The sequence below is a fragment of the Helianthus annuus genome, chromosome 16, assembly GCF_002127325.2.
Source record: "Helianthus annuus cultivar XRQ/B chromosome 16, HanXRQr2.0-SUNRISE, whole genome shotgun sequence".
Classification (NCBI taxonomy): domain Eukaryota; kingdom Viridiplantae; phylum Streptophyta; class Magnoliopsida; order Asterales; family Asteraceae; genus Helianthus; species Helianthus annuus.
In genome coordinates this window covers 104,980,289-105,001,009 of record NC_035448.2, presented here as the reverse complement: position 1 = coordinate 105,001,009, position 20,721 = coordinate 104,980,289, and the positions used below count along the sequence as shown (strand labels likewise).

Sequence of the window (20,721 nt, the reverse complement as noted above, 5' to 3'; positions counted from 1 at the left end):
TATCCGATACCATTTGCCCATTCCTTAGCGATGTTACTTTTCATTCAATTCTATTGTATGAAAAGTAATCTAAACGGTGCAATTACATGCATTACTACGTTGCAACAGGATTTGATGAGCTCGGTACCAATCGATACCGAAAATACTATTACCGAAATCCCCAAAAGTGGGTACCGGTACCGAATATACCTAGTACGGTACGGTTTGGTACCGGTTGGTACTGGTACGGCACTGGTATTTGAGGGTAAAAACCGATGAATACCGGTGCCGAACCGCCACCGAAAATACACCCGGTTTGGTAAATTTGATACCGGTACCGGTACCCGATACCATTTCCTAATTCCTTAGGGTATAATGAATGGTTAGACACTTGAGAGTGGCAAACTAAAAAATCAACCAATCAGAGTGCGTCACGTCAATCAGTGAAAAGTGTTTAAACTATGCTGAAAAGTGTTAGCAATGGTTAGACACTTGGCGAAGTGGTAAACTTTTTAAAAAAAAAGGAAAAAGGTGTGATTGGTTGAGAGATGACGTGGACCCCACCACAAACACCCCCTCTCTCTCCTTCCTCCCCTCATCGCAGCGGCATCCCTTCACCGATCAAGATTGAAACCGAATGGCAAAGGGGGGTCGGCGGCGGTGTTCCTACGCGGCAAACCCCCTTGCCGCTCACCCTTACCGCACCATCCGTAAAAAAATTCAAACTTCGCCACTGGTGTCGATCATCAACACAAGTCACAACTATAATCAATAATTACTTAGACCAAAAAGAGATATATGCCTTATATCAAAATTTCTAGTTTTTCTTTCCTTTTATTAGTTTCACAATAATTTTTCCCTTGCAAAGATTCTCGATCTTATTAGAATACCATGTTTCATGTACGGTCACAAACTATGTTGGGTACCCTTTACTCAATCCCCGTTGGGTTTGTGGGTTACTTATTTATAAACTTTTGTGGTGAAAAATTACTCGTTACGGCATTACTTCAAACTCTACAAGTGTTACCACTCATCAGAATCTCACTTCTTCTTCTCCTTTTTTTTTTTTTTTTTGCATTTGCATCATTCAAAGACTTCAAAGTTTATGAAATGGATGTTGAAAGCTTTTTTTTTTCTGAGATAAAGTGCAAGAGGGGGCTAGATGTGTCTGCTCATCATTTGCTTGCCTACCGGCAACAACAGCCTCGGCCCCCAAACGCACGTGTCATAGACTAAGCTCGTGCAACATATACGTGTACCAATGCCATTAACATAAATATATGGATAAGCATGCATAAGCCTGCCATTTAAGGCGTAAGAATTAGAGCAGGGTGAGGAGAATTATAAACTCAACCTACATTTCTAAAAACTTTATAATTTAATAATCACAATTTCAACGCACTATTATTATATTTTTAAAATTATATAATATACACATATATCCGGGTTCAAGTAATCAGACAATTATCATCTAATCTGATATCCGTACCAAACCAACAAAAGAAATTATAAAACTAATCACACTTGGTCTGCTACCCGAATACCCTCCAAAGATTTTCACATCCGGATAAGCACTCCATGTGCAAGCATGTTCATACTCACATCAAGAACATAGTTCACATTAAGAGCATATTCTCATCAAACACCTTATTTGGCTTTTCTTCTTTATAAAATTCAAAAAGGTCCAACTTTCTACAACAAAACTCATCATCATGATTTTCAAACAAATCATTTCATCGAATCTTGTTCTTTCTCATTTAGCATCTTACATTAGACCATCCATTACTAGTTAACGGCTCAGTGAGGTGGCGTTTTTAACCAGTGTTACACACTGCCCTTCAAGGCGTGAATTAGCGTTAAATGGTGGGTGGCGTGGGCTGGGTAACAACGTGAGAGTGGAAGGAAAGTGGTCCCCATACCCATCAACCAATCAAATTCATTCTTTTTTTAGATGTTAATATTATTTTAATGGGCATGAAAACTTGTGAAACAGAAACTGGATGTAACAAAAAAGAAATGAGGGAAAGTGGTATGTTGATATGGCAGGGATATAGCAGTCACTTTATGATGTGACACTGAAAAAATGTGTAACCATAACATATAGTCTCACTCGAGACTTCAACCGTGCTTTCAAACTAGCCGAATTGAATCTTTTTCCCTTTCTGGGATCATGGTATCTACTTTCCCATATGAAAATGTCGCACGTAACAAAGAAAAACAAGACTCATGAAAATCAAACACAAGCTTTCTTCATGGAAGGTAAAAACACAACTAAATTACTCTCATCCACTTACAATTATTGTCATGTAAAAGCCACAAACATTTATATATGCATTACCTAGAACACATTTATCTCCCATGTTATTAGGTAGACTCATTACTGCAATGTCACAATTATTGACCTCACCAGGGCTAAAACATTTTCCCCGTACCATCTATCCGTGGGATTGACTCGTCGAGTTCCATTCTACGCCATTTCCCGACCAACGAGGCCATTTCATCGTTTTTGTCAAATAAACCTAGGAGGCCTCCGGTGTGTATAAAGAGGATCTTTCTTCCTTCCCACTTGGTGGGATTTTGTGACATGTCTTTCATCATCCCGTAAGCCGCCTTTCCACTACAAAAAACACAAAAACCGAAAGATGGGGTGTAAGTGCATGGCCATGATTGTATATAGAGTGTTAGTATTATGTGGTATTATATAGTCACAATTAGATAATTAGTTGTCATATAATGGATACTTTTAATGATCATTTACTATTCGGTTTTGGTCCAAAAAGCAGAAAATCCAAACCAAATTGTCCATTTAGACAATGTGTTGAGAAGCATAGTATGTTAGTCCAAACATTTAAAAATGACTATTACTAAATCGAGTCACAATAATCAGATAATTAATTTCAAATTGCAATTCCTAACACCCCCTAAGAATGCCAAGAACTCTCTTTAAACAAAACAAAGGCACATACATCGAATTAAAAACATAGTAAATTACAAGTTTTGTCCTTTATGTTTACACCAAATTGTAGGCGCTGTCCTTTAGCGCAAAAGTTGACAAGTTTTGTACTTAATGTTCCAAAATCTTTCACGTTATGTCCTTTTGGCCAAACCCACTCTCTGATAAATTGTTCTTGCTCAAAATTTACTATTTATGTTAGTTGATAAGAATAAAACTGGATGAAAATGATATGCTTATCAATGTTTATTATGTAATTGACAAGATATTTATGTGACTGAAAAATGTATGAAAGTAGAATTTATTTAATAAACATATAAAAGAGCCCAAACCTGTAAACAGGGTCCAGGATCACACCCGTGGTTTCCGCAATTTCCTTGACAAATTTCAACTCCTCGGCGGTACTCATCGCATACCCAAGCCCTTTGGCCTGTCGAAACAAATATTACACACACTTCCATAATATTACACGTTCACCATGAAAGGAAATTGAGGATGATGAAATCAGAAGTAATTTATGTTCTTACATTTTCGATTTTAACTATATCACGTGACTTGACTCCAGCTTCAAGTCCATCAAGTAGACCTTGGACATAATCATAAAAGTAGTCGGGGTCGTCACATACACAAAATGCAGTAACCTAAAATCAATACGTTAAATAATTAGTTTCGATTTCCTAATTAAAAAAACAAGATCAGAAAAGCAAATGTGAAAATTACTTTTGCTTTAAGCTCACTTAACCATGTGGCAATAGACAAACCAGCAACTGTGCCACCACTAAAATTCACATGTGTTACGCAAGAAAATTAAATTAAAATAACTATAAAAGTCATGCTAAAAAATAGAAGACACATGAAAGAGTAAAACCTGCCACATGCTGAAATAATATCATCAAAGCTTTGGTTAATGGTTCCGTTTTGGGACTGGTTCTCAATCTCTCTAATTGCTTCGATATAACCCCTACAAAGAGGAGAATGTTGCATATATATCCATGAGTAACTACCATGAAACAGTTTGCTTTTCTTAAGCACTATTCCTTATTTGAGTTCTATGCAGTTAATGCGGTAAAATATCGGATATCGGTCAAGGACCGATATTTGAAATATAGGTTATCTCGGTGAGATATCGGTAATTTTAATATGATGCAGAATTTATATATATAGCAATTTAACACCAATAATTCAGTGATATATCAGTGATATATCGGTTATATCAATTAAATATCAGTGATATATCGATTATATCGGTCAAATATCGGTCAATATCGCCGATAATATCCGTACCGATATTTGACTAAGGGACCGATATATCACCGATATTAACTGCATAGTTTGAGTTACAATATTAAAAAATTAAAATAATGGTGGTGGTGTTGATGATGAATTTATTTTTAATGCGACGACTATTTTTCGTTATGCCTATTAGAGGTGGAAAAAAATGGTTGGGTCAGGGAGGGTGATGGGTCAGAATGAGTAACTTTTAAGTGTCAATCAAAACGGGACGGGTCAGACCAACCCACTAACTCATGCATTCTTTTTTTTAACAGTTTACAAATACTTAATGTGCTAATATGATTAAAAACTATGATATTACAATAATAAGTTCACTTTCTCAGTAAAAAGGAGGTAATACGCTTTCAAACCGTTTAACCCCTTTCCTTTTTAGGTAAATCTTTTAACGTAACCATTTCATTATAGATAAAACGTAAACAAAATCAATCCACTTATATGCATATGTGTTGAAATTACTACCTTTTATGCCTATGTGTTATTTCTTATAAGCTCTTCCTTTGGGGATATATTTTCTTATATATTCTTTAATATATTAATATAATTTATACACAAAATGCATACGCCTCACTTAAAATTGTGACATCTTTAACTAACAATAAGGAAAAACATGCGTCTTAAAAAATACAATCTCACCAGGTCCCCAGAGAATTTGATCCACCAACAGGAATGACATAAGGTTTTCTTCCTTCTTTTATCAACTTCTCTTTCAATATATTAGTAAGCGTCTGAAAATTAATCAAACACAGATTATTAAATAATTTTTGGCAGTAAAGCATTCATCCAGAATATTTATCAAAATCATTTTTCATTCACACTCTTTTTAGAAGCATTTGACTATTTTCTGTCACTCACGCCTTTCACTCAGCACACAGAACAAATGGGTCGATTCGGATTATGAAATCCGGAGTTATTGTTTCTAAAATTTAGTTAGGGTTGTAAATTTGACCCACTTACGTACAAACGGGTTGATTTGGTTGGGTAGTGTATTATCTTTAAGTGGTCAAATGGGTTAACCTAAAAAGGTAACGAGTCAAATGCATTAAGACGCTTTAAAGTTTAAACCTTGTAAACCATTTTTTTTTTAAAGTTCAGATTACTATCATAATAATATTTTTCTTTTTTGTAACAATTTCTAGCACATATTCACATAACTTCAATATAAAATTCAAATGAAGAAAAAAAATTTGTGGGCTGGACCAACCCAATCCGACCTCTTTTGATGGTCCTAAATAATTGCCCATTTTGACCCGTTACCTAACCCGCTCATTTTGCCACCCCTAACTTTACCGCAAACACAAACAAAATCGACCCCCCCCCCCCTTAAAAAAGGAAAGAAAAAGATAGTTTTAATTATCAACCAATATTGAGCATACCAGACTCCCAATTCTTGAATATTCTTCCTTTGAAACAAGATCAATATGTGCACCGACCAAACGCTCCACCAACAGGTTCCCTGTCAATCCAGGGTCTTTTTCCACAAGAAGCTGCATCGTATAAGACAAAGAAATAGCCAATTAATCAAACTTACAATCGAATCCATAGCTCAAGAAAAACTAAGAATGCCAAGAAAGGGAGAGTTGTATTTATGTGTTGTTATTATTTAAGGGGTAAATCGTATTTTACGTTCTTTTAAGTTTCAGCAAAACTTCAGGCGTTGTCCTTGAACTAACGGAATTACAACGGATGTCCTTTATGTTCTAATGTCTTTACAGGCGGTGTCCTTTCTCACTAAAAAGATTACAAAAATAAAGGACATCCGCTGTAAAGATACCAACCCATAAAAAAAACATTTGTTGTAAAGAAATTAAAACATAAAGGACATCTGTTGTAATATCGTTAGTTAAAGTACAACGCCTAAAATTTTGCTGAAACTTAAAGGACGTAAAATGCAATTTAGGTTGTACGCTAGTGTGCATTAATAATAGAATTTGGATCTTTTAACCCATTTGGCCTGTTTCCCTTTAAGCTACATTCTTATTTGACCTGTTTAAGATAAAACGCAACCAAACTCGTTAAATCGACCACCCGTTCACTAATGAATTTGTCAAAATTGCCACCTTATACGTAACTTTTTTTTCTACTTGACCTGATTAGATGAAATACAGCCCCAAATCAACCCATTCACAAGCCAATGAGTCGAAAACTCGAAAGTGCCACTTTTAAGAAGAATCGGCAGACAATTTGTATATAAAAATTAAAAACCTTTGATGTTCGTAGTATTAGAAAACAATCTAGATTCAAATACTTGGCAGCAACGGCTGTTGCACGACAATGATTGCTTTGAATGCCACCAATTGTTATTATGCAATCTGCTCCTTGTGCAACTGCATCTGCCAACAAGAATTCAAGTTTCCTAACTTTGTTTCCACTCAATTGCATACCTGAAAGATCATCACGCTTACGTAATGAAAAGGTTTTTGTTAGTATACGACAAGAAATTGAATTAAATCATGAAAGTACAGAATAACATCATAGATTCAAAAATGCTACGTTTCAACTACACATTAGCATTTCCAATAAAACTCTGATAAGAATTAAAGCAAGCGCCTAGGCGCAAATAAAGCCCGGGCCCAACAAATCTCGCCCTGAGTGCGCCTCGCGCCTTTAATAACTATGATTCAGACGGTGGCAAACCTTGGAGCAACGATAATGTTGCTGCCACGTGACCCAGAGGTCACTGGTTCAAGCCGTGGGAACAGCCTCTTGCAGAAATGTTGGGTACCCAAGTCAGCCTGAAAACCCCGGACCCACGCAATGCCTGCACCGGGTTTGCCCAATATTATCCATACAAAACCACACAATCACATCACCAAAACCCCTTTCTAAAGCTATGTAGTTAATATCGGATATAAGTACCTTTCTTCTTAGTTCTACCATTTGTCTTTCTTCTTATTGCTGCCATTAGTGTTTTAAGTCTTAATAAGTTCCTACTTGCTACAATTGTTAGTGTTTTGCAAGTTGCAAAAGGTTAATTTGTTAATGGTAGGAGAGTATACTGAATTGTTAGTGTTAAATTGCAATATATATAAATTCTACATGAGATTAAAATTACTGATATCCCACCGCGATAACCTATATCTCAAATATCGGTCCTTGACCGATATCCGATTTTTTACTGCATTAACTGCTTAGCAGTGGCGGATCTATTTGGAATGTCGGGTGGGCACAGACCCACCGTCCATTCATTTATTTGGATGTCAAGACAATTTTTGTTGTATTTGACTTTAATCTTTTAATAACCAACAAACCTTCCTTTTATTCTCTTTATCATTTACCGTTTTCTTCCTACTTCACAAGAATACAACCACTATATCATTTCCTGAGACTTGTGCATCATTTCTTCTTTCTCAATTCAATATTAGCAAACCTTACATGCATAGTTGTCAATATCAGGTATAGCGACCGCTATAGCGCGCTATGTAGTGAGGCGACCAAGTGTCGCTATTTGGGTCATAGCGACCAATAGCGTGAATAGCGACAGTTAGTTTTTATTTTTTATTTTTCTTTATTTTTTTGATGTAAATAGCATTTAGATATAGCTATAAAATAGCTGGATTTATAGGTTTCTGTTAAATATACATGTAAAATAGCATATATACCAGGGTATTTTGATGTAATATACATATAAAAATTATCAAAGTTCTTTTTCTAGTGTATCGCTATTTATAAAATAGCGGTCGCTATTTGTCGCTATTCGCTATGTAGCACATAGGTCCCTTGTCGCTATCTGTCGCTATCCGCCATTAACAACTATGCTTACTTGGTATCTATTATTTACACAAGAGTATTTTTTTAGTTAACCTTAAGTGCTAAGCTCAAACGCCCAAGTGCCTCAGCTTAACTAAATTACATAAGTGTTGTTCACTCTTACTCTTGATAGGTCCAAAACAATTACATATATGTGATCGAAGAACCAAAAATAATCGAGTAATCGACGATCAAAGCTTGTGATTGATTGACCAAGGTTTGCTCTTATCTGCTTGAGTCTTATCCCTATGTTTTCATATTTGTGATTGCCCCTTTGTTTTCTAGAGTTTTAAAAATTTTAATTTGAGATTTACTAGTCTATGATTTCGTAGTTGGTGAACCTAATTCGATGATCGAAGTAACCATAATCATCAACAAATAACAATCAAACAAACATGAACAAAGTACCGTCTAAAAAAATTACCTTTAACCAAACTTCACAATCTTTAGGCAAATTAGGAAGGTTCCATCTATGAACAGGAGTTGGAAACTGAAATCAAACAAAACCCACAATCAAAAACACAATTTTTAACCAACCCATTTGTAAAAAAGAAAGGGGCTTACATGTCCAAGATTGAATGAGTGAGAAGGAATTGGGTTGAGTTTAGATGATGCCCATGATGGAGGATGATATGGGGTTAGTTTCAAGAACTCAGAAGCTGATTGCACTTGTTGAATTGTGGAAGTCATGGATCGAATTGGGGCTTGATTTGGTTTGTGAGTGGTGGGTAATGGAAGTGGGAGTGGGAGTGGTGAGTGTGTGTGACTTGGGTTTAATCGACGGATGCTCAGGCTGCAGTGAAGCATTTTGTTTTTGAGGATTTGACTTTGGTTACAAATTTGTGAATATCATATGGATGTGGTGGTCGAATTGGTAAATATTAAAGTATAGGGGTCTAATGGTTAAATATGATGACATGAAACCAATACCGGTGCCATTATTACGGTGTTGGTATGATATCAATACTCAGCATAGTTTACGATGTCAAAAAAGCTTCAACTTTATATAACTTTATTTTCATTAAAATTTATATTTGAATGTTAACAAATAAAATTATTCGGTACTGATATCAAAAATACCAAAACCGAAAATAAGTACAAATACAGACCAAAATATACTAGTATGCTTTAATACCGGGAAATACTGACGTTTTAAAAATTGGTTTTTAAACCATATCGGATTGAACTTAGAAGTGATTCAACCGGGTTAACTAGTTAACCGTAAAATTTCATAAAATGCAACTTCAACTCAAAATAATAATCCAAAGTACATGACTGCATAAACAAAAGTTGCAAAATAATCCAAAACTGTATGATTCCATAATCGTTAATCCATAGCAGAAAAGTAATAAGAAAATACTAAATTTTCCAACAGGTTTTTCAAATAAAAATGTACAATATGTTTATGTTATTAGAGTGTACCAAAATATCAGGTTTTAATCTAAAAATCAATTTTGAAGATTTTTTAAACCGGTTTAAACTGGTGTAACCGGACTTACCGACGGTTTAGACCTTATACCGTCTCCTTGTTTTACCGGCCTTAAATATACAAGGGTCGTGTCTTGTATCTTGTATAACCGGTATTACCAGCCGGTTTATACTGGTATTGAAAACATTAGGAAATACCATTACTTCGATTCGTATCAGAACCGAACACCTTAAAATTGAATACACGTACGTTACCGATACCGATACGAATATTGTTTAGTCAATTTTTTAATTTATATTATATATAATTTATCTAAATTCTAAGTTATTTTATTAGAGTTAATTACTGTTTTCGTCCCTGTGGTTTGTCAAAAATCACTATTTCAGTCCATTAGTTTAAAAATTGCGATTTTAGTCCCTGTGGTTTCACTTTCATAACCATTTCAGTCCCTGTGGTCTCACTTTCGTAACCATTTCAATCCATTTATTCTGTTATTACATGGACTAAAATGGTTACGAGATGGACTGAAATGGTTACGAAAGTAAAACCACAGGGACTGAAATCGCAATTTTTAAACTAATGGACTGAAATAGTGATTTTTGACAAACCACAGGGACGAAAACAGTAATTAACTCATTTTATTATTATGTTCAACCTGAAGAACACTAGCTAGTATGAGATGATAAATTGAGGCCATCCATAGTCATAAAGCCCTTTGTGGGGCGTTATGCGACACGTGTCGTGCCACGTCACACAGGGGCTTTATGGGGCGTTATATCACTAAAGCCCGTAGTCATAAAGCCCCTACCCATCAATACCTAATTATTAATTTTCGTTTTTATTAATTAATTATAAAAACACTAACTAATTTTTTATTGGTCCAAACTTTGAAATCTCCCCCATACTTGGCGCTATATATATCACGCTCCACTATTTTTTTTTTGTCTCATAAAGCTCTTCGTAAGGTTAAACGTAGTGGGGCGTTTTAGCCCTTGATCGCGCCATTATAGCGCCACGAACACCGCCCCCTTGGGCGCTATGTTTGAAATTTTTTGTGAAGCGCGATAATAATCGCGGCGTGAAGATGAAATGGTTTGAACTTTATGACCGTTACAAACGGTCAATTTCAATAAAAAAAAATTCAATTTCTTTTTCAACCTTTCCTTTAAAATCATTCTCCTCTCTTTATTTTTTTACCACACACACTCAAACATTCTCATCTCTCCCATATTTTTTTAGAATTCTTGATATTTTATACAATAAATCCATTCAACCGGGGCTTCATTCCTCCCCGATCTAGTGCGGACCCAAACCAAAGTGGCAATCCTACTCGCCCCGTGGCACCGGTTCCCACTAGACCCAACCCTTTCGGCTCCGGTTTTCTCGATTACAATCAACAAAGTCCCGGGTTCATGAATCTTTTGAACCAACCGCTATCATGGGACCCTAATCTCTACGGGTGGAACCCAAGTCAAAACACGGATGGGATGGGGTCGTCTCAAGCGTTTGGGTCGGCTCAAGCTTTCGGCTCCCCACTACGCGAACCCGATGTTGTTCCGGAGACGCAACCCGAGGTACCGGATACGCAACCGGAGACGCAAAAAGGAAAAGGAAAAGCAAAACGGGCACATAAAAAGAAGGTGGAAACCAACACCCGAGCGAAAAAAAATGTGATAACGTGGGAGCCCGAAGAGGAGTATGCGTTAACCCGCGCTTTTATCGATGTTTCGGAGGACCCGGTCATAGGTATGTTTATTTTTTTTCTCTTTTTAAATTTTTTTTCTGTTTTTTTTATTTTCGGTTTTTAGTTTTCTGTTTTTTATTTATTTTGTGTTTTTTTTATTTTCAGTTTTTTGTTTTTTATTTTCTGTTTTATATTTTCTTTTCTGTTTTTTTATTATTTTCTGTTTTTTTATTATTTTCAGTTTTTTGTTTTTTATTTTCTGTTTTTTATTTTCTGTTTTTTATTTTCTGTTTTTTTTTTATTTTCTGTTTTTTAATTATTTTCTGTTTTTTATTTTTTTCTGTTTTTTATTATTTTCAGTTTTTATTTTTAAAATTTTGAACTAACATTTTATATTGTTTTTTTTGTAGCAAACAATCAAAGTAAAACCGTATTTTGGAACCGAATACGAGAACTCTTTTTCGAGCTCATAGGTAGAGGAGAGGAATACCGCCTACCGGACTCTATATCGGGGAAGTGGACCGATATAAACAAGAAGTGCACAAACTTTCAAACCGTGTACCAACGCTTGTATTCCGGATGGAAAAGTGGAAGTAGCGATGAAGACATTACGCAAGAGGCATTGGTCGAGTATACGAACGCTAATGGCCATTTCCCGTACATGAAGTGTTGGCAAATCCTTCGCCATAGCCCCAAATGGGCCGTCGTATCTACTCCAAGTGGTCGTTAGGGAAATACACGGCCATCAAAGAGGTCCAAAACAAACGAGTCGGGTGAACCCGAAACGCCAACCTCCGACGCTCGAAACATCGGCTTGAACGAGGAAATTCCGGATGACGAGCCGGTGGAGGAGCTACCAAGACCGCCCGGAAGAAAAAGCCGGGCGAGAAAACCCGAGTCGTCGTCGATGTCTATGAGAACGGATATGAGTAACGCATTTTCGGAGATAAACAAGCGGCTTCAAGACATACACGAACTCGGTAACAAACGTTTGGAGGAGAACCGCGAAGTTACGGAGATTATGCGGGATCGACAATGGGCTCACGACTTTGACTTCTACTCCAAACCGCATGACCACTTAACGGGAAAAGCTTTGAAAATGACGTTGGCACAAAAGGAGCGGATTGAAAAAAAATATAATCTTTGATTGTGTAATTTTTTTTATGCTAATTTAATGTTTTTTTTCTAGTTTCATGTTTTTTTTATTTTATTGTACTTTTTTTATTTAATTAAATAAATTTTATTTTTAAAAAAGTTACAAAATGAATTAAAAAAATAAAAATTAAAAAATGAGTAATGATTACACAGAGGCTTTATGACTACGGCCTCAAATTGCATAACGCCCCATAAAGCCCCGAGGTAACGTGGCATGCCACATGTCACATAACGCCCTAAAAGAGCTTTAAGACTACACATGCCCAACTTTATCTGGATGCATAACGCCACAATACACATCGTCTAATAATGAGCATAATGAGCAGATGAAGTGAAGAAACCCCACACACAAGCTATTCTCATTTGCATCTCCTCCTCCTCCTTCGTATGATTATGGGTTCTCTAACAACCCTAGCGTCTTTGCCCCCAAAATATCATCATCATCATCATCCCATTACTACAATTACTCCAAACAATTGGTTCAGAAATTGTTCAATTTCAATTAAAACTAAGAGGAGGATTAAGTTGATCAACATTCGATTACAACCTTGCAATTGCACCACCGCACTATCATCATCAACATCGACACCCAATTGGGTAAAAGGAAACGAGGTTTTTGAGGAGGATGAAAGGGTTTTTGTAGTTGTTAATTTCTATCGATTTGTTTCCATCCAAGACCCAGAAGCTGAGGTCGACAAACACCTTCAGTTTCTACAGGTCGTTTTCATCATATTGCAATAATTATTGACTAGTTCTTCTAGGGCTGTGCACGAACCGGGCCGGGTCAGCTCGGGCTCCGATTGGTTTGAAAACGTCAGTTTGCAAACAAGCCAAGCCGAGCTTATAAACGAGCTGATTTCCAGCAAGTATTTTTCTCAAGCAATGAGCTATTTGAACATCTCTAAATTTAGTATTGGGTATTAGGCTAAATTAGGACATGAATTAAATTTAGTATGTATGTTCAATGCAAGTGAATTACTATCTCACAAACAATGTGTGTTCCTTTTAGAACCAATATCATGTTGAGAACAGTAACCACATAAAGCACTTGTACCGTTATACATAGTGATGATTTAATGAGACACTGAGGTAGGCGGTTATACAACCGCCTTATGTATTACACTTAAGCATCACGTATTGGTGATTTAGAGTTTATCTATTTGGGTCTCTTCTACACACACACACACACACACACATATATATATATATGTATGTATGTATAATCAATTAAAAATAAAATAATTAGAGCCAAGCTGGCTCGGTTTTGTAGATGAGCCGGGAACCAAGCTAGCTCGTTTGTAAACGATCCAAGCTGAGCTAGCTCGGCTTTTAAAGGAACCGTTTTTGAGTGAGTTTTTTTTCGAGCGAGCTACGAGCTATTAGAACAATCCTACTTCATATAGTCATATAATCATCTAATGATTTTGATTTACTTTCCTTCGCCTCCAGGGTCGTGACATACACGGTCGGATATACATAAATGAACAAGGAATCAATGCTCAGGTGATCATTCTGTTTACTCATTATACAGTAAGCTTTAGGCTTACTCTCATCTGTTTGTTTTCATGTTTCATTGTACATGGAATATTGAAGAACAACAATAAACTGGAAGATAAAGATTCATGACTTGATTGTGACGAGTTGCAAACATAAAAGTGACTTTTTGATGATTGTTGACTTGCATAATTTGTGCAGTACAGCGGGCCATCAGAAGACGCTCTTGCATATGCTAGTTGGATAAAAAAAGATGAAAGATTTAAGGATATATTAGTTCAAGTATCTTCTCCTGTACAAAGGCATGCATTTCCAAGACTCAAATTGCGGTATAAACCTTCTCTTGTACAGGCAAGCTACTTGTACACCTTTTATTACTCTCGATTATTTCATTCTCATAGTTTTATATACACTATCACCTTTTATTACTCTCGATTATTACTTCTCATAATTACCTTCAAAACACACATCCAAACAACCCCTAAATCACCCTTAAACCCTACATTGGTTTACCTGCATGGAAGCTAGGGTATGTGATTGTGCATGCATACTGCATACCTTTCTTAAAAACCCTCGATATGCCAATGTCAGAATTATCGCCATTTAGCTATGCAGTTGATGAGGTAAAATATCGGTTATAGGTTATCGCAATGGGATATCGGTAATTTTAATATCATGTAGAATTTATATACATAGTTGTTTAACACTAAGGCTATGGGGTATGGGATAAAGCCCCTAGGGGCTTTATCAAGACACGTCAGCGCCACCTAGGATCCACGTCAGCCAGGGGGCTTTATAACGCCCTCCTTTAACTTGCAGGGTGTGGGAGAAAGCCCCGTCATCATTACCTAATTATTATTTTTTATTTAAATTTAAAATTTATTTAATTTTGATATATTAATTTATAACTCATAATTTAAATAATAAAAATAAAATGCCATAATTGAAATAATATAAATAAAATGCCATAATTTAAATGAAAAACATACAATGTCATAATTAAAATAAAAAAAATACAAAGTCACTCGTCGTCTCCTCCTTGTTCACGATAAAACCATAGGTGCTCGGTCAGATCAGCTCGAAGGTTATGGTGTGTGTTCCTGTCACGTACCTTCCATCGGATAACTTCTTTTTCAGCGTATGTTAGTATTGGGTTCGTCGGTTGGTTACTTTCATCATAACTTTCTCCACAAAACGCTCTACCCGAGTCCTCCAATATCATGTTATGCAAAATGATGCAGGTATACATGATGTTTCTCATTTTACTTTTTTCAAGTATCCTCGACGGCTGGGCGATGATAAACCATCTCTTTTTTAACACACCGAAAGCCCGCTCGATATCTTTTTCTTGCTGACTCTTGTTTTTTCTTGAAATACAATCTTTTTTCGTCGTCTGGACACGAAAGAGTTTTTACCAACGTCACCCACTCGGGATAAATACCGTCTATGAGATAGTACCCATACTTATACTCCACGTTGTTTGCATAGAATGAAGTATCTGGTGCAACACCATCGATGTCATCGTCGAAAAGATTCGAGGACATTATAACTACGATGTCATTGTTCGCACCGGCCATGCCAAAGTACGCATGCCAAATCCATAAATCTTGAGATGCGACCGCTTGTAATATTAGGGTAGGACCATCGTGGTCACCACGATGGTGTTGCCCTTTCTAAGCGGTTGGACATGCCGCCCAATCCCAGTGCGTGCAATCAAGACTACCCAACATCCCTGGAAACCCGTGTATGCGCTGATGGGCCTTGTATAAAAGTGGAACGTCGGCAGCGGTTGGCATCCTCAAATATCGTCTCCCGTACAGAGAGATAACACCTAATAAAATAGTGTTAATAAAAAATAATAACAATGTAAATAAAAAATAATAACAATGTAAATTAAAAATAATAACAATGGAAATTTAAAAAATAATAACAATGTAAATTTAAAAAATAATAACAATGTAAATTTAAAAAATAATAACAATAACAATAAGAATAAAGAATAAAAAATACCTTCACAGAAATTTTCAAGAGAATCACGACACATTCTTGACGACACCCTTAAATATTCATCCCACGAATCACTCGCTGTGCCGTACGCTAGTTGCCTAATTGCTGTTGTACACTTTTGTATTCCAGAGAAACCAACTTTGTGACTAGCATTTTCTCTTTGAGTGAAAAAAGGGAATTCGCCGCAAGATCATTAGAAATTTTAATGAAAAGACGACGGCTCATACGAAACCTACGCTTAAACTGAACATCATCGTACAACGGATTTTCACAAAAATAATCTTGCATTAGACGTTCATGAGCACCTAACCGATCTTGTTCAAGAGCAAAAATAATCTTGCATTAGACGTTCATGAGCACCTAACCGATCTCGTTCAAGAGCCGGTTGTCTGGTACGCGATGTATAGGATTGGGCTTCTTCTCGCAAATAATTAATCGCCTCCTGCGTAATTGCGATAACCATATCGTCAAGACCACCGTCGGATGAAGAGCTCGAAGAATCGGATGACATTTTTTAGTTGTGATTGGTGTGTGTTTGAGTTGTGATTGGTGTGTGTTTTAGTTTGGGATAGGTTTGTATTTATATTTGAATTAAAAATACCTTTTTTTTAAATGAATGTTGGCAACGGATATGTTGACCAACTACCTCGATCATCCCAATTTCAAAACGTTACCATGTTGGCGAGCACCCTATAGCGCCCTACCGTAAAACCCATGGTGTGGGGTGGCGCCACCACCCAGGCGCCATGGAGGCTGAGGTGGCAAGGGTGGCGCCCCCACACCCTCCGGCCTAACAATTCAGTATACTCTCCTACTATTAACAAAATAACCTTCTGCAACTTACAAGATAGTAATAATTGTAGCAAGTAGGAATTGATTAAGACTTAAAACACTAATAGTAGCAATAAGAAGAAAGACGAATGGTAGAACTAAGAAGAAAGGTACTGATATCGGGAAAATCGGTGATATATCAGTCAATATCACCGATAATATCGGTACCTATATTTGACACCGATATTTTACATGGGGACTGATAACCGATATTAACTGCATAGCCGTTTAGAGGATGCCAAATGGACAATATTGGGTCAATCTGGGAGTTTTTGTTTACGTTTTGTGATTGTTTGGGCGAAACAACATATTCAAACGGGTTGGATCAGATGGTATTGTACTGTTAATATACTTTGATCGTCAACTTTTTGAAATAAAATGATATAGGAGTGGCTATCGGCATTCAATACTATTCACTCTTAACATTGCCATTGTATTTACTTCATACTCAGTAAATCCCACCAATAGCAAAGCTTAGGTAGGTATGAGGAGGGTAAGATGTAGACCAGTGGCGAAGCTTGAGATTTCCGACCGGGGGTTCAAAACATACACACCAAAAAATTTCTATAAAACGGGGGGGTCGAAAACGTATATACCCAAAAATTTCTATACGAAAACCACATACTCTCCACTGCTGAGTGAAAAGTTCGGGGGGTCGGCCGCCCCCTCTCGCCCCCACTATCCTACACCATTGATGTAGACAGCCTTACTTCTACCCCATAGGAATAGAGAGGCTGCCATTGTATATACTTAATTAGTTTAAAGATTTGATGCCCCAATTTCATGTTTTAAGTAAAAAATAATAAACTCTGGAATTGCGTTTAATAATTTGTTTTACTTCAGATGGAAGGAGGGGTGTCACATCTTCCTTTGGTTGACTCATCTATGCGCGCAACGCCTCTCACGCCATCTGAATGGAGGGAAAAACTATCAAATTCCGATAAAGATGTTGTTCTGTTGGATGTGAGGAATGGTACTCTTTTCCTTCTTGTTTACTTGTGTAAGTCGGGGATAGTTAGGTAATTTCACACTAATCTCAATTCTTGTTGGCAGGTTATGAATGGGATATTGGTCATTTTAATGGAGCTCAAAGACCAAACGTTGACTGTTTTAGGAGCACAACATTTGGGTTATCTGAATCAGAGGTATAACTATAACATGGGCGGGACGGGTCGGGTGGGTTGGGTTTTGGTCAAAATGGTTACTTTATAACTCTGGTTCTGTTCGGGTTGACCCACAAATACTTTTGTGTCCATTTCTATCTTTTATAAATAACTAATGCATTAGTTATAAAATAAAGAGTAAAATACCAGTTTCGTCCCTGAAGTTTGACCACATTTTCGTCCAATGGTTTGCTTTTCCGCATCTGGATCCACAAGGTATGAAATCTTGCCATTTTCATCCGGCTCGTTAACTCCATCCATTTTTCTCCGTTAAGTCAGGGGTATTTCCATCTTTTCTGTTAACTTAAAGGGCAATTCAGTCTTTTTCAAGGGTATTCAGTTTTTTTACATAAAGTGAAAAAGACGGAATTGCCATTTAAGTTAACAAAAAAGACCGAAATACCCCTGACTTAACGGAGAAAAATGGATGGAGTTAACTAGCCGAATGAAAATGGCAAGATTTCAAACCTTTTGGATTTAGATGCAAAAAAACAAACCTTTGGACGAAAGTCGCAAAACTCGCATAACCTCAGGGACGAAAATGGCATTTTACTCTAAAATAAAAGCTGACCCTAAAAATTTGATTACATGCATGATTTTGTAGGAAAACTTTTCTAAAAAATTGAAAACGCCATGTTTATCTGATACAGGACGTTGCTTCAGATCCTTTAGCTAATGTTGATAAAGAAAATACAGAGATATTAATGTACTGCACTGGAGGTATTCGTTGTGACGTATATTCTACAATCCTTAGGTATTCCCTTTTAGCATTTTTCTTTATTTTGCTTATTAATCTGCAATTAATCTCAACCTAAACTTATCCACAATGAGCTGATATTATATCTTAGTGGTGGCAAAATGACAAGGTTACAATATATATATATATATATATATATATAACGAATTCTCTATATTTTGTAGACAAAAGGGTTACAAAAATTTGTATACGTTGAAAGGAGGAATATCACATTATCTGGAGTGTGAAGGCCCGGTTGAATGGATTGGAAATCTTTTTGTGTTTGATTCTCGGCTCTCGCTACCACCTTCTTCGGTCAAACATGATTCAACGAATGATGAAAATACCGTTTTTGCTAAATGTTATATTTGTGGCTCACAAGTTTCTGAGTTGAGGCATAGAAACTGTGCAAATCTGGACTGCAATCTGCTATTCCTGTAAGTATTTAAGTTTTAAAGAACCTTACGCTGTATTTGATTTACCTGTAAACGCCATCTTTGAGTCAATTTGTTTATACGAACTATTATCAGAAAACCACTATTTTTAATAATAATAATAATAATCTAAATCTTGTAATAAAAAAGATTTGGATGGTTGTACGCATTAAAAATAGACCCGGGCCATTTTTTAACTTGTTTGACCGTCCCCATTTTAGATAAATATTTGTGTGACCCGTTTGAGATAACATACAACCCAACCCAACCCAAATCCATATATTTATAAGTTATAAGTTAATGAGTTGAAAGTGCCGCATCTACTCTGCAAAATTCTTTTATGTAAAATTATAAAAATATGATACATGTGTTTTGTTTTCAGGTGTTGTTCGAGCTGTATGAATGATTTGAGAGGATGCTGTACTTTAAAATGCACATCTGCTGATCGGCTTAGACCCGTGCTACCAGGTCATGAAAGATACAAAAAATGGCATCACTACCGCGATACATAGGCCTTTACCAACTTAGTCAATGAGAGTATTATAGGAACCTTAAGTTTTTTGAGACATTTAAATGAAGCATAAAATTTTAATTTGTTGTACCTTTTGCCTCATCAATGCATATTAGTTTTAGTTATGGCTTGTGTCATCCAAATTTTGTGCACGTTGTCACGTTGACCTTAGTGTGTTTTGAAGCCGGGGGTCTTTCTGGAAGCAGTCTTTCTATCTCTAGGGATAGATAGATGTAAGGTGTGTCTAGATCCCACCTTTCCTAGACCATGCGAATGGCTTTGCCATTTGTAAACTTAGTTTCTATTTAATCTACTAATGTCATGTCACCTATTCTTTTTGTTTTTCTGAACTTACTCAAGGTCAATTTTTTGTTTCAATCTTACGCTTTAAATATTAAAATTTTTAAAAAGCTTTCTTATTAGTGTAGTATAAATACGGCATTTATATCTGTTTTTTTCTAATAAATATATAACATATCTAGTTCTCATGATCTAAGCTGTAACATGTTAAAAATTTGAAGAAAATAGAGATCCAACGCTACGTTTGGGTACTGGATGTTTTTGACTTTAATTTACGAATTAGTTAAGATTTCATTTATTATTTAGAATTACTCTTTAACATTTTTTTTTCATCCGAAGAAATCGCGGAGGAGGAAGAAGCAGTTACGAGTGCATGTGCCCTCGCGATTGAAACCATGCAACACGTTAGCCGTTCTCCTCCACGCCCCATTTTGAGGCGCACTTTTATTTTGCGAGACCGTGAAGCCGCAAACAAGCGTTTGATGAAAGATTATTTCGATCCTACACCGGTTCACGGCCCCAATGTTTTTAGGCGTCGGTTTAGGATGAGCCAAAGGTTATTTTTGCGCATTAATGATGATTTGGAAGCTAAGTATGACTACTTCAAGCAAAGAATGGATGCGAGAGGATATCTAGGATTCACCTCAATTCAAAAGGTAACTTCAACGTTATGTATACTCGCCTACGGAAAACACGTACGACATCAACAACGAGTATTTGAAGATGGGGGAGAAAACAACACGCGATAGCGTGGAACATTTCTGCTTAGGTATATTTTTACTCACTCTTATATATTTAATTTATTTTAAAGTACAATAAAAATAAATACGGTTATATAATTTTTTTTTATTTTTAGATATATGCCAGTTATATGGAAAACGTTACTTGAGAAATCCGACATGGAACGACCTTCAACAAATATACGAGGGGCATTTAGAAAAACATGGAATACCCGACATGATTGGTAGTTTGGATTGTCGTCAATTGCGCTGGTATAATTGTCCA

General features: G+C 36.3%; 3 protein-coding genes across 4 annotated transcripts; 2 read left to right on the top strand and 1 right to left on the bottom strand.

Moving 5' to 3' along the window:
* Positions 1 to 2,206: 2,206 nt before the first annotated feature.
* On the bottom strand, positions 2,207 to 8,818 carry LOC110915076 (putative D-cysteine desulfhydrase 1, mitochondrial). The gene is made up of 10 exons (XM_022159697.2): positions 8,537 to 8,818; positions 8,397 to 8,462; positions 6,428 to 6,622; positions 5,599 to 5,709; positions 4,859 to 4,950; positions 3,801 to 3,893; positions 3,653 to 3,710; positions 3,460 to 3,573; positions 3,265 to 3,362; positions 2,207 to 2,596 (listed from the first exon to the last, which is right to left on the bottom strand). The coding sequence occupies exons 1-10, from the start codon at positions 8,777 to 8,779 to the stop codon at positions 2,392 to 2,394; spliced, it is 1,275 nt and encodes a 424-aa protein (XP_022015389.1). The 5' UTR covers positions 8,780 to 8,818; the 3' UTR covers positions 2,207 to 2,391.
* A 1,995-nt stretch (positions 8,819 to 10,813) lies between these two features.
* LOC110916467 lies at positions 10,814 to 12,232 on the top strand. The gene is made up of 3 exons (XM_035985470.1): positions 10,814 to 11,147; positions 11,496 to 11,704; positions 11,816 to 12,232. The coding sequence occupies exons 1-3, from the start codon at positions 10,814 to 10,816 to the stop codon at positions 12,230 to 12,232; spliced, it is 960 nt and encodes a 319-aa protein (XP_035841363.1).
* Positions 12,233 to 12,545: 313 nt separating this feature from the next.
* Positions 12,546 to 19,541, top strand: LOC110916125 (rhodanese-like domain-containing protein 8, chloroplastic). 2 transcript variants are annotated; one of them, XM_022160883.2, is made up of 8 exons: positions 12,546 to 12,957; positions 13,690 to 13,743; positions 13,936 to 14,085; positions 17,416 to 17,545; positions 17,626 to 17,717; positions 18,386 to 18,489; positions 18,657 to 18,908; positions 19,288 to 19,541. In XM_022160883.2, exons 1-8 carry the CDS (start codon positions 12,628 to 12,630, stop codon positions 19,415 to 19,417), a joined length of 1,242 nt encoding a protein of 413 aa, XP_022016575.1. In that variant the 5' UTR covers positions 12,546 to 12,627; the 3' UTR covers positions 19,418 to 19,541. The 2 variants fall into 2 exon arrangements, with proteins under 2 accessions (XP_022016575.1, XP_022016576.1); XM_022160884.2 differs by having other exon boundaries at positions 12,547 to 12,957; positions 13,941 to 14,085.
* Positions 19,542 to 20,721: the final 1,180 nt, after the last annotated feature.